At 43.6% G+C, this 15,442-nt stretch overlaps 1 protein-coding gene across 8 annotated transcripts in view; it reads left to right on the plus strand.

Moving 5' to 3' along the window:
• The window catches only part of CSNK1G3 (casein kinase 1 gamma 3), a 406,194-nt gene that overhangs the window by 322,957 nt on the left and 67,795 nt on the right, over positions 1–15,442 (plus strand). For all 8 annotated transcript variants that reach the window (XM_078675581.1, XM_078675582.1, XM_078675576.1 and 5 more), the window contains exon 10: positions 167–262. In XM_078675581.1, the coding sequence (XP_078531707.1) occupies positions 167–262 (96 nt within the window). The remainder of the gene's footprint in view (positions 1–166; positions 263–15,442) is intronic.

Below are 15,442 nucleotides of genomic sequence, written 5' to 3' on the forward strand. Positions count from 1 at the left end.
GCTCGGGTACGGTATTGCCGCCTTCTTAGTGCTACAAAGCCTTAAGTGTTATTTGCATTGCATTTTTTCAATGTATTTATCTTCCGAAATGCAGCTTTTGCTGTTTAAATAGTATGAAATTGCAGTTTGATTGGTTTCAAATATTGTTTTATGAATTGTATTCTAGCCAACGCCTGTGGGTCCATCGCATGCAGACCCTGCACTGTCGTCAAACAGAGAAGCACATCAGCACAGAGACAAGCTGCAACAAGCCAAAAATCAGGTATGCATGAAGCGCGAGCTATTCCATAGATGTTAGTATTTTCCTCAAGAAACATTAGCACCGTTTTATTTTCGATTCTGAAAATGTCATTAGTTCACTTAGGACTTGTTACCGTGATGATGCGTCTCCTAATGTTAATCCCTCCATATTAGCTGAATTGTATGGGGTGTCTTTTTTTTTTAATGAAAACTAAAAATGAAACATCTTTGATCTAGTGGGTGTGAGAAAACGCTAAGAGAACACTGTAAACAATTTGCACCTACGCCTACACAGCTTTTTATTGTACTGATATTGTTAAGTGGCTCTTCTGACACTTATGTCCTTAATCTACTGTAATTGTAGTTTGATAGATTCACCAGATGGTGTAATAGTGTTAATTACTAGATCGTTGGTCACATGACTTGATTCTGCTGGTCCTGTATTTCTGGATCACCTTGTTTTGATGATTCAGTATTGTAATAACTAAGTGCATATAATTTTGTAATCATTCATGCGGAGCTTTAAAGTGAATGCCAATTTCTTAATCGTTTTGCTGTAATCACAGCATTAACTACTAGATGTATGTTGCAAACAAGAAGCCTAAAAAACAAATGTAAAAGATGGGATTATGTCCCTCTTTACTGTTGTTTTTCATAAGTTTTAATTTCAATGCTTCATCTACACTAATTGGTAGCCGAAGCTTCAGGTTCACTTTTGTTTTCACCCTGTTTAGTATCAACCAGCTCTTTGGATCAAAAAATTCAATAGTGAAACCAATAAAGGTATAGAATGGGCACTCTTCTACCCATATCGGGACGACCAAACACCTCTGTAAACATTTTGCGCATTAAATTGAAAATTACATTAAGTAACCCATTTAAAAAAAGATAATTATGCATGTTTTACAGAACACCACTACAAAGTAATTACTTGTCAGATTTACTTTCTGCCATTGACAGGAACATAGTTAAAATTGCTATGTAATCTTTGCATTCCACAAAATAAAAGTGCACTGAAGAGCCAAGTCAGTGCTATGCTCCTCACTTCAAATACGTCATCATACAATCAGTGTAGGGGAAATCCATATTTTCGCAGTTTATTCATCGGTTGCTCTAGACATCTGGTATTTAGTACGTCAACTGTATGTTTACACAAATGGTTTGCGCAGTTGTGTTGTGGTGTGCGAGAAAGAAATTGTTGGCCTACTTGCATCTAGAAAGGATAATAATCTTTAAAACGTGTTCCCCACTTCAGGCTGCTAAAGCCTACACTTTGAAGTGCAACATGAGCAAAAAGCCCAATTACACTAACTTCTGTTAGACAAGTACTGCAGGCTACAGATGTGCAATCTGCAGGTAATACAGTATTGAACATTAAATAGAATTATCAGTATATGTTTACTTGTACAATATACAACATTTAAAAAAATAGATATCATCTACCATAAGCTTAGCTGCCATCTATATCAAGAGAGCATGTATTTTGCTTGGTCGCAGATTGTCTACACATTTTACATCAGACCACCCCTGCTGCCGAGGAGGCCAGTGGCTGTACTTCAAAACCAGCCCCCATAACAGACTCCGTAAAAGAATGGAAAATCGTTCTAAACCACTCCTCTATAGCTCCTCGGGAAAAGCTCCCAAAACACTATAGTCATTTGACAATGGTAACTATTTACAAAAGTGGAGCGAGTCCCATCTTGAGATCCAAAAAAGTGCAGTTTGGAGGCAGAGCTTTTCTTTGCATCTTTTCTTGCACTCTATGCACACTCAATTTCCTTTATATTTCCTTATTCCACGTATTCTGCCTGCATACCCTCTTGAATCATTAGTGCGCTATACAAATCGATATAACATTTACACTGGGCATATTTCTGAAATGCAGTAACAAAGTTGTTTTCAATTTTCTTTACAATTCAACTTTGCATCCTACTTCTCCTATATGCTAAACACAAACATTCTCTTTCATCTATTCTCAGCAGTGAGAAATGATACTGCCTTCCTCTCCTGAGGGAGGCTTGCTGTGACCCCAGAATGAGTTTACTCCTGTTATCTGTGCACCATCTTTCCCATCTTGGAGGCTCTTACCTTCGTGCATGACGTGAACTGTATTCCCTAAGAAAATGTGCATACCCAGCTACTAGAAATATAGCGGGTGCCTTATATTACGGATGTAAAATAGTGTTTAATATCATTAGAGCTTTAGTCATTTTTATAGTGTGAATTCCAGCGCAGCCTCATGTAGTTTACATGTGATAATCTTTTCTTATACACTATCCCAGACAAGATACTTTGCTGACCAGAAGGTCATAAATTCGAATTCTGGTGAGGGCAATTCAGTTTTTCATTCTTCAGAGGTTGATAAATTTAGATATATTAAAGTGGTTTAAAGCAACACTTTTCGCTAATACCAAACATCTTGGTAGAAAGTGCTACATGTAGAAGCAATTTATTATTATCAAGCTTTTGTAAGATTATGAAACTGTTTCTTGTTTGTAAATTACAACCATTTTAGGTCGACTTTTAATATTATTTTCATTTAGTACAGTTCTTCAACAGCCATGAGCCTGCTACAGATAATCTTTCTCTCTCTAAATCCTCCTAGATCCTCCCAGCAAACTGTTGCCTATTTAACCTCAGATTTTCTGTGTTATTTTAAAGATATATGTTGCATTAAACAGGTTCCCTTGATTTCGGAAAATAAAATATAATGGAGCATGACATATCCTATGAACTGAAATATGTCTGGATTCAAACTCTTCACGGGTTTCCAACCTTGAGTCATATTATTATTGACGGAGTATGAAAATCATTGGAGTGAATTTGTATGATATCTTGCAGTTCTCTACCCATTTGGTGACACCCACACTTTAAAAGTACATGAACTAGGTTTCATACATCATTACCTATTGGGATGGTAAACAAAAGTAGCCCACAGTACATTTGAGGCATTTATCTATTCATATTTCCATTTAAAGATATTACAAATAGTCGAATTTAATAAACAAAAGATTGTACAGGTGCCAAATGTGATGTATTTAACACACCAGCTTTGTGTAATGTGTTTGTCAGGCTCATTAATCCATTTATGATTATTCTTGAGTAATTCATTTCTTGGTGATTTTGTTTTGTTTGGTACTCTATTTTTAAACTATCCATGCAAGTGTTGCTTCAGCTGCAGAGTTGTTTTTTTAACACTTCTCAAGTTGTTTACAAATTGTAAAATATAACGTTTTGTTATAATTATGCTACAGTAAGACCCCTGTGTTTCATACCATTTTTATCTCTCTAAATATTTTATAATATTTACATTTTAATTAAGGATACACCCTGTACCCTGTTTCCTTAATATGACACATTCCAATTTGTTTTTTACCGTTACCTTTTTTATGTTACCTTTGCCCGTATCTTACATTATATCATATCCTTAACGTAACTCTTAGAGATCATCCTTCATGCTTTTCTGACCCTTCCTGGTTTTTATCAGAAATATCTTGATTTCTCAGTATAGTTATTTATCGTTATGTTTTTGTATCCAGAATTAATTATTGTGATATAAACGCATGTGGCTCATTTGCTGTTATGTATTTGACTTAACAGAGAATAGGGAAACCCAATAATCCCCTCAAGGGACTAGGTATTAACATGTAATTCTCATAAAAGGGCTCCTAAAGGAGTCATTTTAGAAAGCTAGATCAATCAGCTTATTGGTTAGTATCAAACTAATCCAGCATACAAATGTGATTGTCAAGCTTTGAAAAAGCAAACATAGTTGTAAAAAGTTGTATGTATAGATGTTTACTTTGTGCCAGGCAACATCAAATCAATAACATTTCTTTGCATAATATGAAATGTACATAAAACCATATACATCTGTTTATATATCAATGTATGTATATGTCTTTCATATATGAAGATCCAAAGAGTCTGCCATTTTTGTATTTTGTCCTGAGGATGTTCTCACGAACTGATTCCTAAAGAGACCAATACGGTAACCAGCATTCCACATCAGCCTTAGTATTGCAACAGTTTGTCCCTCATTGGACTGCAAAAACTATATAATGGAAACTCTTTGGCTGAGTGGTTTCGTCACTGGCTGAGGCCATTATACATTGTTGGACTTCTATAAATAATTATGTGGTCTGTGTCCGCATGTGTCCTTGTTTGACCCTATGTAATCGTAAATAATCCCCATTTTATAAAAAAACAATTGCAAAGACTTATTATTCTAATATAATTTTAATAAGTAATTATACATTTATATTTATTGTGATACATTTTCTTAATGTGACACAAAGTACCCTTTTATACATTTTTGCTTTTTTCAGTGCTTAGTAATTGAATTTTTAGGTTGGATTTGTGGTATGTATTTGGCTGTAGAGTACCTCCAGGCTATTAACCTTTTTACCGTCCATTAGATCTAAACCACTAATTGCATTGTAGCGAGTGTTTTAGCATCATTGTATGGCGCTGTGGAATTCAAAGGTGCACAAAATGGTAACCAATGTAGATGAGTGCTGCATTGTGCAATGATTAATATTTGTTTTGGTGTTCAAATGCCCACTTATGTTAAGTCCTGTCTTTGATACTCCTAATCCTATTTTTCATCTGGGGGTGTACCTGGTGGGACTACTCCCTAATAACTAGAGTGAAGTGTTGCCCCCACAAAACTAGCTGAAAGATATTTGGGAACCATTTTTAACATACTTGCGATCAAGAGGCACACACCCTCCCCCTAGACACAGGTAGCGCTGCACTGTGTTCCCGAGTTTGGAAATATAGGAGAAGCTAGATCAGGGGAAGCCAGTCAATAATGCAGCCCTAATTTGCACCTTTGCATGACTTCCCGAGGTGCTCTGGATGCTTGTGTTACTATGCCTTGCATGCTACAGCTGAGTACTGTGACTGTTAGCTGCTAACATGTACTATTCAGTATTTAATGTGAGGTACTTTCTTCATCATATCAGCTGTGTATACTGTGCTAGCTCTTTCCCCTCCCCCGCTTGCTATTTCTTAGACAATGTTACTGCTATGTATGATGTTTAAAATGCTAATAAAGAAAAAGTGGCTCCACAGCTTCCGGTATTGGCAGCTAGAGTTTCCAGGAAGAACAACTGGCAGAGGCCATAGGGAGCTTCTGAGGCAGTATATACCTGCTGTCAGTACTTCCAACAGTCTGAGGCTGAAAGGCCAATTAACCCCTCTGCGGATTTCACAGAGCCTCAAGCAGAGTTTGATCAACCGTTCTCACCTTTGCGCTCCAAGACAGCCAATTAAATGGCTTTGCCACAGTGCACCCTCCTGCTTTATTATACCTTAGTGGGGCACTCGACTGGAGGGAAGGGGATGCTCCCAAGAGTCCCACTCTGTAGGAACCGGAATCACCAGCTCCCCGGGGGTAGCCTGGCTCGAGCGGGTAGGCACCCAAAGGTTAGGTGTTAAGTGACTACACAGCACACACATCCACCGAGACATTAAATGCACGCAAAGGCTGAGACCACACCAGAAGGTTCGATTCAAATGAATAAGTTTTATCTAAGATCAAGATCAGGGCAATCAAAAATCACAGTGGTAATCACTCATTAACTTTCCTTAAAAGAGCAGATCTTTCATTACTTAGTCATGGATTCATATATAATTAAATATTAAATATTAAATAACTGTAGGCCTTTCAAGTAATACTGCATTAGACAGGATTAAAACATTTCATTTAGCATTGGGTAAATCTTCCAATGAGCATCTGCATAACATTCTATTAGGTATAAATCAACATCTCATCAGGCAAGAAGAACCACCAACTCATTAAGTAAGGATGAGCCTGTTATTAGGTGAAACACTTCAGCAAGAATAGGCAAAACATTTCATTTTATTTAGGGCATCTTATATAGCGCACAGATACCCCAACGGGGTGTCCCGGCGCTCCTGTGAGTACTAAAGCTATGTCTGACTCAGATGGAGCTTAACAGAAGAGAAATGTTTTTAAAGCTCTCTCTCATCATTCTGGCCTGGCTACAAGTACCACTACCTCTTGGGACTTGGGCAACAGGCTCTATCCAAATTGGCCCTCCTACAGTCTCCTTACGGTTGGGGGGCAACTACAACAGGGCCCAGTTCTGCAACAGCCGGCTCCGTGAACACATGCCCCTATGCGAGGGGGCAACAGAATAGGCCGGCTGTACCCTTCGGGCTCTCGCCCAGTCCAGAGCACCTCCTACATACAACTCGGGCCAACGGGGCCCAACAACAGTGTCCCCAGGAGAGGGGCGGTCACGAGGCTTCGTCTCCGTTGATAGGAGGCCCACCTCTTCTCCAGACATCCGCCCTCCACTCCCTGGGGTTACCTTGTGCTTCAGCTCCTGGGGGAGCCCTTGCGGAGATCTCCGGCTCTGCTGACGCCCGGGGCGTGCGCTCGCTTCCGCGCCTTCCCCGGCGATGTCTGGGCCTTCGGTGGATGGGTCGCCCATTCGGTGCTGGTGATGGCTGGTGGGGGGGCTACTCCTGAGCCTCCGCACGGATTCTGTTCCGGTCCCGGGCCTCCGAGCTCTTCTCGGGCCCAGGGCCAGTCAGTGGTGAGGGCGAGGACGCGGCCGGGCACCCCTGTCACGTGGTGATGGTGGGGGGGGGGGCTTCAGGCCTAGTGCGGCCGACTGGAGATCACGGTGGCCCACCTCAGGTTCCCGAGGCTGCCGCGGATACTCGTCACTCGGGGGCCGGGCTCCGGTGGGGATATGTTGAGGACAGCGGCGTTAAGGGGGCCGCGCTGCAGGTATCCTACAGCGCTCAAACCGCACAGCGCCTCGCTGGTCCAAGGAGCGCTTGGAAGTTCCTCACAGATTTTGGCAGGTGAGCGCTTGAGGCGGGATTACAGCGCTTCTCTGAAGGCACACACGAGAGCGCTTGAGGCGCGATTACAGCGCTTGATGGCCTGTTGGCGCTACAACCAAGTTAGGCAGTTCTTGGGGCCACAGCGCTCGGTAGAGATAGCGCTTGGGGGGGGGAACTACAGCGCTTCAGGCAGCAGCAGTCTCTCGGTTCACAGCGCTTCTCAGGGCATAGCAGGGGAGCGCTGAGGAACAGCACAGTTCAGTGTCAGCAGAGGAGATAAGGCAGGACAGCGCTGGGCCACAGGGCAGACAGAGGGGCAGAATTGGCACAGCCCAGTACCTGGCTGATCCCCAGAAGTCCCGATTAGCGCAGAGGAGTTTCTTCTTGGCGCTTGTTGGTTCTGGCGCCCTTGGGTTGAAGTTACTTGAAGAGAAGGGGGGGTTTGAGTTGAAGGTTGGTCAAGCTTCCTCAGCAGGTCACTTCAGGTGTTCCCTGGGTTCCCCTCCCGCCGGGCCAGATCAGTGGGCTAGTTCAGTGTTCCTTACTCAGCTTGGTGGGCAGCGCCTAAACCCTGTCACCCCCAGTAGTATAGGTTCCTGACTAGGTCCTACCGCCTAAGTCTCCTGCGTAGGGTCCCCCAGGTCAGTGATGCCCCAACTGCCCCAACTGACCTTTTCTTTTATAGTGACAGTTGGCAGTTGGTGACCACTCCCCTATTCTGGAAGGTTCCAGGAGCTCCCTCACTCTAGCTATGGGCAGGCAGGCAGGCTGGCATTCCTACAATGTTTAGGGGTTCCAGCCATCTCCTGGCTACTAGAGTGCGTCTAACAAGACCACGCTGCGGTAGCAGGGTCAGTGGCAGCCATATTGGGGGAAGAGAGCACCTGCACCTTAGCATTGGTTGGCAATGGGAAGGTGCCCAGAGACCTAAGGCCAACAAAAAGAGTTTGGAAAAAAATAAGGCAAGGGCAAAAAAAAAACAGGGAAAGACCACCCTAGGGCTGACAGGTCACTCTCTACTCCTTCTAGTACGCCATAAACACTAAAATTATTAAGTCATACCCTGTCCTCGGGGTCAGTGATCTACTGCTGAAGAAAATCAGTGTCTCTACCAACATCATAGCTGGTTTCTATATCATCCAGCCTCCCGATCAACCGTGTCCAAAAGAGTATGAAGGCCAGAGACATCTAGTCTCAGTGATTTTACTTCCGAGGCAAGATCCGACATTTTAGAGCCCATAACCATTAGTCATGCCAATGGCTGGGATTTCTTTCAAGAGGGCTTCCATATTGGTATGCTTGGGTTGACGTGCTATTATCAGTGCTTGACTTACTGGTCTAGGGTCAAATAACCCCTTTTTGAAACAACTGATTCATCGCCGGTCTCTTCTACATCATATGGTACGAGTATGCAATTCTGGTCCCAGCAGGACACATACAGCCTTGACGTCACAGCCCCAAAGAGGCAATCACCACTGTGTTCCGAAGAGTGGTCTTCCACTGACCTCTGTTAGAGGATGAGGGACCGCGGTCAAATGTAGCTACCCCTTGTCCACTAAGCATCTCTCCGTCCCAGGCAGTGTCTCATATATACCACACCCCACTCCAGGATCGGAAGAGGGGGGTGTCTTAGGGCCTCAAAGGAGGAAAAAGAGATTGGGGCATTCACCAAGCCGCCATTGCAGCCCTGGCTCAGAGAACGCTAAGTGAGATTACCAGGGGGTTGTGGCCAGGAAGCCGACCAAGATGGCTGTGCTGCGCTGAAGCTCCGCCGGTGGAATCAAACATGAACGCCCTATCCCCAGTAAAGTGCAATTTAACCCGCTGAAATGCTGTCGCTGATAGCTGTTATGTGCCAGCGGAGCTGTTCGTTGCCATCAGAATAGCCCGGATTGTCCCTTTTTTCATCAAACAACATTTGTGGGTGGAGCCGGCTGCCGAGAAGAGTTTGGGCCTGGTGCTAGTCCGCGACATGAGGAGTGTGGCGTATCCATCCGGAAGGTGCCGGGAGTCCTGGATTGTAAGTTGAGCATGGCTGGGACCCCCTCCCTCCCATCTCTACGATTGCGCCCATCTCCTGCCAATCCTGCCGGGATGTGAGTGCTGCCCGTCTTACTTCTGGAGGCCCCGCAGTGACAGGGTCTGTGGGAGAGCCTGGGAGATAACTGCTGTACGGTCTGCGGGAGAGGATTTTGGCAGGCTCGGGGGCCCAGACTCTCAACGTCTGCCAGCAGCGCTTGAGCACCGGATCAGAGTGATTACAATGGCGAGCTCCACGCCCAATGGCATGCTTCGAGCGTCTCCCATTGTTTGTCTCATACAAGCAGCATGTTCGTAGCGCACAGAGGTGTCTAACTCCGGCAGCACTCAATTGTACCCAGTAACCTTGGCTAAAGTATTATACACTATTCGGAGCCCTGGGGGTGCCTTAACATTTCTCAGACCATTCGGATGGTGTGGCAGCTAAAAGACCCTCAAGCCCACGTCCCTTCCAGATCAAGCATGTTCGTTGCCCCTGACATGTAAGACGCTTTGTGGCGTATGCTGGGTATTTAAGGTCTCTGCAGGGTGGCATGAGCTGCAAAGATCCTAAACAGCGATTGCTGCAATACACCAACCCTCAAAAAAATCAGCAGGCTCAGAAGCTACCATGGCGGAGGGTGTAGTGGGCGCGCCTCTTACAGGAGGCCCACCATCAGATTCGGCCTCATTGCTTCAGGATTTGAGGGGTTGCTTTAGTGCACTAGACAACCGATTTGACTCCCTGGATAAACGACTCGACAGTATGGGGGCCAAGCTGGACTCGCATGAAAGGTGGCTCGACACGGTGGAAGGTAGATTGTCCGACTGGACGGTTCTGCCCAGGCAGTTAAGTGCTTAGAATGAGTAGAAAAAATTCTCAGACGTTGCAATTAAACATGAGGATTTAGAATCTCGCAGTATGCACAATAATATTCGCAGAACGATCAAAGGAAATACTCTACCTAAGATTTCTTTATATACTGCAGTACGTCACAGAGGTATACAAAACAGTCCTAGATCGGGTACCTTTCACATTAATAGTACAAGGCGCTTATAGATTGGGGATATCATATTTATTTTAAACCATTTCATCAACATGATAAAAAAGACATAACAGACAAAAGAGATTCAGAGACTATTGCGCACATCCTAAGTTGCACACACACACACACACACACACTTACAGACAGGCGTTGACTCAAACATACTCAGACATTCCGTCAAAAAACAATACATTACATCAGAAACAATACATTAAATAGTGCCAAACACAGTCTTATGATACAAAAACAGAATAATATAAAGACATAAAGTAATATCAAATGCTGCGGAAGATACAGTTTGGATTGATTAACATTCTATGGCACTGATACAGTCCAAATTTCGATTTTTACTCCAAGAAACAATTGCAAGCAAAAGGAAGCACAGGGGCTCCAGTGCCAACGTACGTTTCGGTGTCAGACCTTCATTAGGGTCACACCTTCCTCAGGGCATCAAGTTTGTGTGCAAGTAAAGGAGTTGGAGATTGCCTACAAAGACAAACATAATATAAACATATATTATATTCTAAACAGATAAGAATAAGGTGCCAATATATAATACATCCCTATGTTATATCTTAAGCATAAAGCAGGTACCCGTTGGGCGGACTGAAAAACAATGGGTTCTGATTAATATCTCTTTAACCAGGGAAAGTGCACATTGAATAAAATAAGCAGAAATATCAGTGAGGGAAAATGCAAATGAAGAGGGCAGGTAAGGGATGTATCTGTGTGCCAGTGAGACCACTGGCTCAGATTGAAAATAGCCAACACAAGACCCCAGTGATTGAGTAAGATGTGTACATCAGAAGAATATCTAGAGATAAACATAGCAGTCAGAAAACCACCAGGTTGTGATGTAAGTGCTGAGAAGCTCCGTAACAAAAAAGAGAAGAGATCAAAAGATAGCAAAATATGGCTGAGAAAGCACCAGGATCTACTCTACCTGGATAAGGATGCCAGGATGACGGTCCTATAATGAGAGAAAGGGCTATATATGGAGATACAAGATAAATGGAGGCTTCGAAACTGCGGCCCACATGTAGGTTTTATCTATAGTCTTGCATGAAAAGGACACAAACAAAGAAATAAAAAAAAAAATAAACAGTCACAGCAACAAGGACGTCGACTAGTCATGTCCCATAATAGACTATAAAGAGGAAGGCAGTCACAGCTTTCCCAGAGAAGTGGTAGGCGCAGTCGATTCTTACGGTGGCGCTAAAAACTGAGTGTGGGTCACTAGATAGAAGACATACACAGGTAACCGTTAAAAAATGAGGTAGAATGGCTTACGGAGGATAATTCCTCAGCCGTATAGATTAGAGAGATGATGGAGCCGGGACGTCATAAACTGCACTGATGAGCAGTTTATCAAATGCCCAAGGCGGCACCATGGCAAGAGAGTTACGCTGCCAAGGATGCCAATAATGAGTGGCAACATCCTTAAATTAATATAGGGCAGAAAGCAACACAAAAGAGCAGTTTATTAAATGCCCAAGGCGGCACCATGGCAAGAGAGTTACGCTGCCAAGGATGCCGATAATGAGTGGCAACCTCCTAAAATTAATACAGGGCAGAAAGTGACATGGAAGTATAATGGCATCAAGCATACCAGTAAAATCAGAGGAGAAAAGGGCATAGACAATATAGAAACAGCAGCGTGGCCACAGGACGAGGACCTTACTATGGACGGCGAATTGTCGGGTCGGATAATCGCTCCAGATGCAATCACAGCGGTATCTCAGCCGGAACGACAGGCAAACTGCGAGGTGGATGTCGGTAGCCGAATTTAAATAATAAGCGTGAATAGGCAAAGACCGGTAACAGAAAATGGGCTGATATTCGGATGCTTCCTCAGAGGCTCGTCAATGAACAAAGAGGAAGGACTGCCATGAAGGGGAATCGGAGGAAAGTGAACGGGCGCCATGATAGAAAGGGGAAGAAAAAGCCTTACCGTGCATAAGAACAGAGAACCATACCAAATAAATAAATACCGGGGCAGGGAAAAGAATTATGGGAAGAATCAAAGAAAACACAGAAATAAGATATAAGGATTACTAGCTATCAAAAGAAAAATTGAGGGTTCAGATAATACAAGCGACGAAGGCATGAGGCGAATGGAAGCATCCAAACCCTCCAAAGGGGACAGACCAGACTAGCAGGAGAGACGAGTCAAGGGGATCGTTACAATATGGCTTTCTCCCAAGGAAGAGATTTGTTCAAACCCTTTTCCTTGGTGTTAAGTGTGACGACTCAAAATACCTCTTTTCCTGCATATAGAGGTGAGTACTCTTCCTGCTTGAGGCAGGACTTTTTCTAGTAGGGCCCACCTGAGATCATTCACTGTGTGAGCAGACTCTATCCAGTGGTTGACCAGAGGAGCCGTCTGTTTGGAAAATCTAATATTGGACTTGTGTTCTCCAATTCTCTTTCTGATTTATCGCCCTGTCTAGCCCACTTAGACCAGGTTGCAGGGACATAAAATCAAGTACCTAATGTTTAAGGTGCGACAGGTGGTCATTTCAGAGAGGAATACCGTTCTTTCATTAACTTGTTTGTTGTCACTTACCATGGCATGAGAACATGCCTGGCATGATCCACATCGATGGTTGCCTTTGATAGCTTCACCTCCAAAGATAGATTTTTTACATAAGGGGTTAGGTTCAAAGCTCTTGGCTTTAACAAGAAAGTTACTCAAGTTTGTATTCCTCTTAAAGCCAAACAAAGGTTTTGGAAATTTTAATTCATTGCTATTGATATTGAGTAGGTGCCACTGTGGGTTTATAATCTGTCGCACCTTGTGGTTAATGTTCGAGTGTTTAGTGACACACACAAGCTTGTCACTTCTTTCGGTATGTTTAGGTCTGAACATGACATCACGATCATAGTATCTAGCTCATTTTAGCGAGTCTTTAATCAATCTGGAAGGGTAACCCCTCAGCAAGAGTTTTTCTTTTAAGATTTCTGCTTGTTTTAGAAAATCCCCCATATTAGTTGAGTTTTTCCGAAGACTGAGGAACTGACTGAAAGGGTATGCCGTCTTTTTGGCAGCGAGGGTGAAGTATTTCTTGCCGTGGGCTTGGTATACAAAGTGACCATTAGGAGGGACTCCTGGTGTTCAATCCAAAGATCTAGAAATTCCAGTTTGGTATTGCTAGAATGGACCGTGAATTTGAGGTTAGGGTCCGCAGAATTAATCCAGATGGGAAATTCCTTTAATGTCTCCTGATTGCCCTTCCAGATGAAAAAGATGTCATCAATAAATCGGGACCCGGTTCAGACATTTTGGAAGAAGGGGGCCATCTCGTTGTAGATGTTATGGGCCTCAAAATGTCCCATGTATAGACAGGTGATGCTTGGGGCGCAGGCCGCTCCCATACTGACACCCTGGATTTGTTGGTGGTAAGAACCATTGAATTCAAAGTAGTTTTCTCCAAGTGCAACTTCCAGGCATTGAAGGATAAAGGATGAGTTGGTTATAGATGTGTCAGCTTCTAAAATGTCTTCAAGAACTTTCATAGCCTCTACTTGGGGATGTTGGTGTATAAGAACTATAGGACCATAGTATACAATAACTTACTTTCACTGTGATACAGAAGATTCTCAATCTTGGAAATAAAGTCCCCTGTGTCCTTTACATATGAAGTAAGATTGCACACCAAAGGTTTGAGGAACCTATAAATGTATTTAGACAATTGCTCTGTGGCTGCCCCAATTGTAGAAAAAATAGGTCTAAGAGGCGGGCTAACCACATCTTTATGGGTCTTTGGGACCTCATATTTGATGGGTATGCATGTGCAAGAGGGAGTGAGGAATTCTGCTTCCTTAGTGCATATAAGCCCGCTTTTTAATGCAGTTTCTACCAGACCTAAGATTTTCTGTTTCAGTTTAGGTTCAGGATTGATGGCAGTCTTTTTTGTAGTATCTCGGGACTCCCAAGTAAGGTGTTCATCTTCTCCACATAGTGGGAGGGTGTCAAAAATAACTATACCGCCTCCCTTGTCACAGAGTTTGATCTGTTGGTTTTAAGGGATTTAAGCGAAGTATTTTCCTCCCTGGTGATGTTAAACTGGGGTTTTGGTACATATCTAATGGCGTTCTGCATTTTAGTTATCACAGCTTTTTTAAAGATTTCTACTTCACTACCCAGGGAGTCATATCTTATTCTACGAAAGAACAGAATTAGATCTTCATGAGCTCAAACTTGTCAAGGTTAGTGGCAGGTATAAATGACAAACCACTAGCTAGTAGGGCCTCCACATTGGGGTCAATAATGTTGGAGGACAAATTAAATACAGGAATAGATTTTAGGTCCTCCAATATTGTTGGTTGCGGGTTTGGAAGTATTTCTGAGGTTCCAGGTCTTGATAGAAGCCCCTCGACTGCTGGGTCTGAAATACTATTTGCATTTTGGGCATGCCAGAAACAACCAATGCTGGTCGCATGGATCAGTTCTTGGAGACCCTGTTGGTCGACATCTTCAGTAGGGACTCCTTTCCATCCGGATTTGCTGTGGAATGTGCACACCGATCCTTGGGGCCCTGTCCTAACCCAGGATGCCCCCCCGACACATAATTGCTCGGCTCCTCCATTTCCGGGGCAGGGCTCGGCGATGGCATTGTATCCAGACTTTACTGCAATGGCTCAGGAGGTGAGGCGTAAATACAATGGCGTCAAGGCGACTCTTCAGAACCTGGGTCTCAGGTACAGCATGCTGTTTCCAACTAGGCTCTGGGTGTACATCGAGGGCAGACCTCGTATCTTTGATTCTCCAGCGGCTGTGCAGGAGTTCTGCAGAAACTATAGGATCTCCAATAACCAACATCCAAAGACGCAGTACGCAGCTCTCCTCCTCACAGCGGTTCGGTGGCCAGTGTTGAACTTTTCTCTACTGAATGAGACTGACCTGCATATCTGGTTACTTTGATCTAAAATGTTTGATTTCTTCTGGTAGTGGGACAGACTTTATGTTCCCAACACCATAGTTAGTGTAAGATGGATCCCTGGCGTGGCGTTGTCACCCCCTCCATGTATGTAACACATTCAGTGTGTAACATGGTGGTTATGTACCTGGTTTATATACTGACAAATGTGTTTTGTTTGCAGGGTGCATGTGATGGTCTATTTCATGGGTGATCTCCCTGCCTTGGAGTTTGCAGGGATGGGTGGGGGGTGGTGGGAGGGGTTGATTTCATTACTGTGCTACAGCAGTTGACTCTGCAGCGTACTCACTGTCTATTTTACATGGTTTACTGTGACATCCAACAGCTGATACTGTTTTTCATTACAAAATGACAGGCTTAGATGATTTATCA

The sequence above is a fragment of the Lissotriton helveticus genome, chromosome 2_1, assembly GCF_964261635.1.
Source record: "Lissotriton helveticus chromosome 2_1, aLisHel1.1, whole genome shotgun sequence".
Classification (NCBI taxonomy): Eukaryota; Metazoa; Chordata; class Amphibia; order Caudata; family Salamandridae; genus Lissotriton; species Lissotriton helveticus.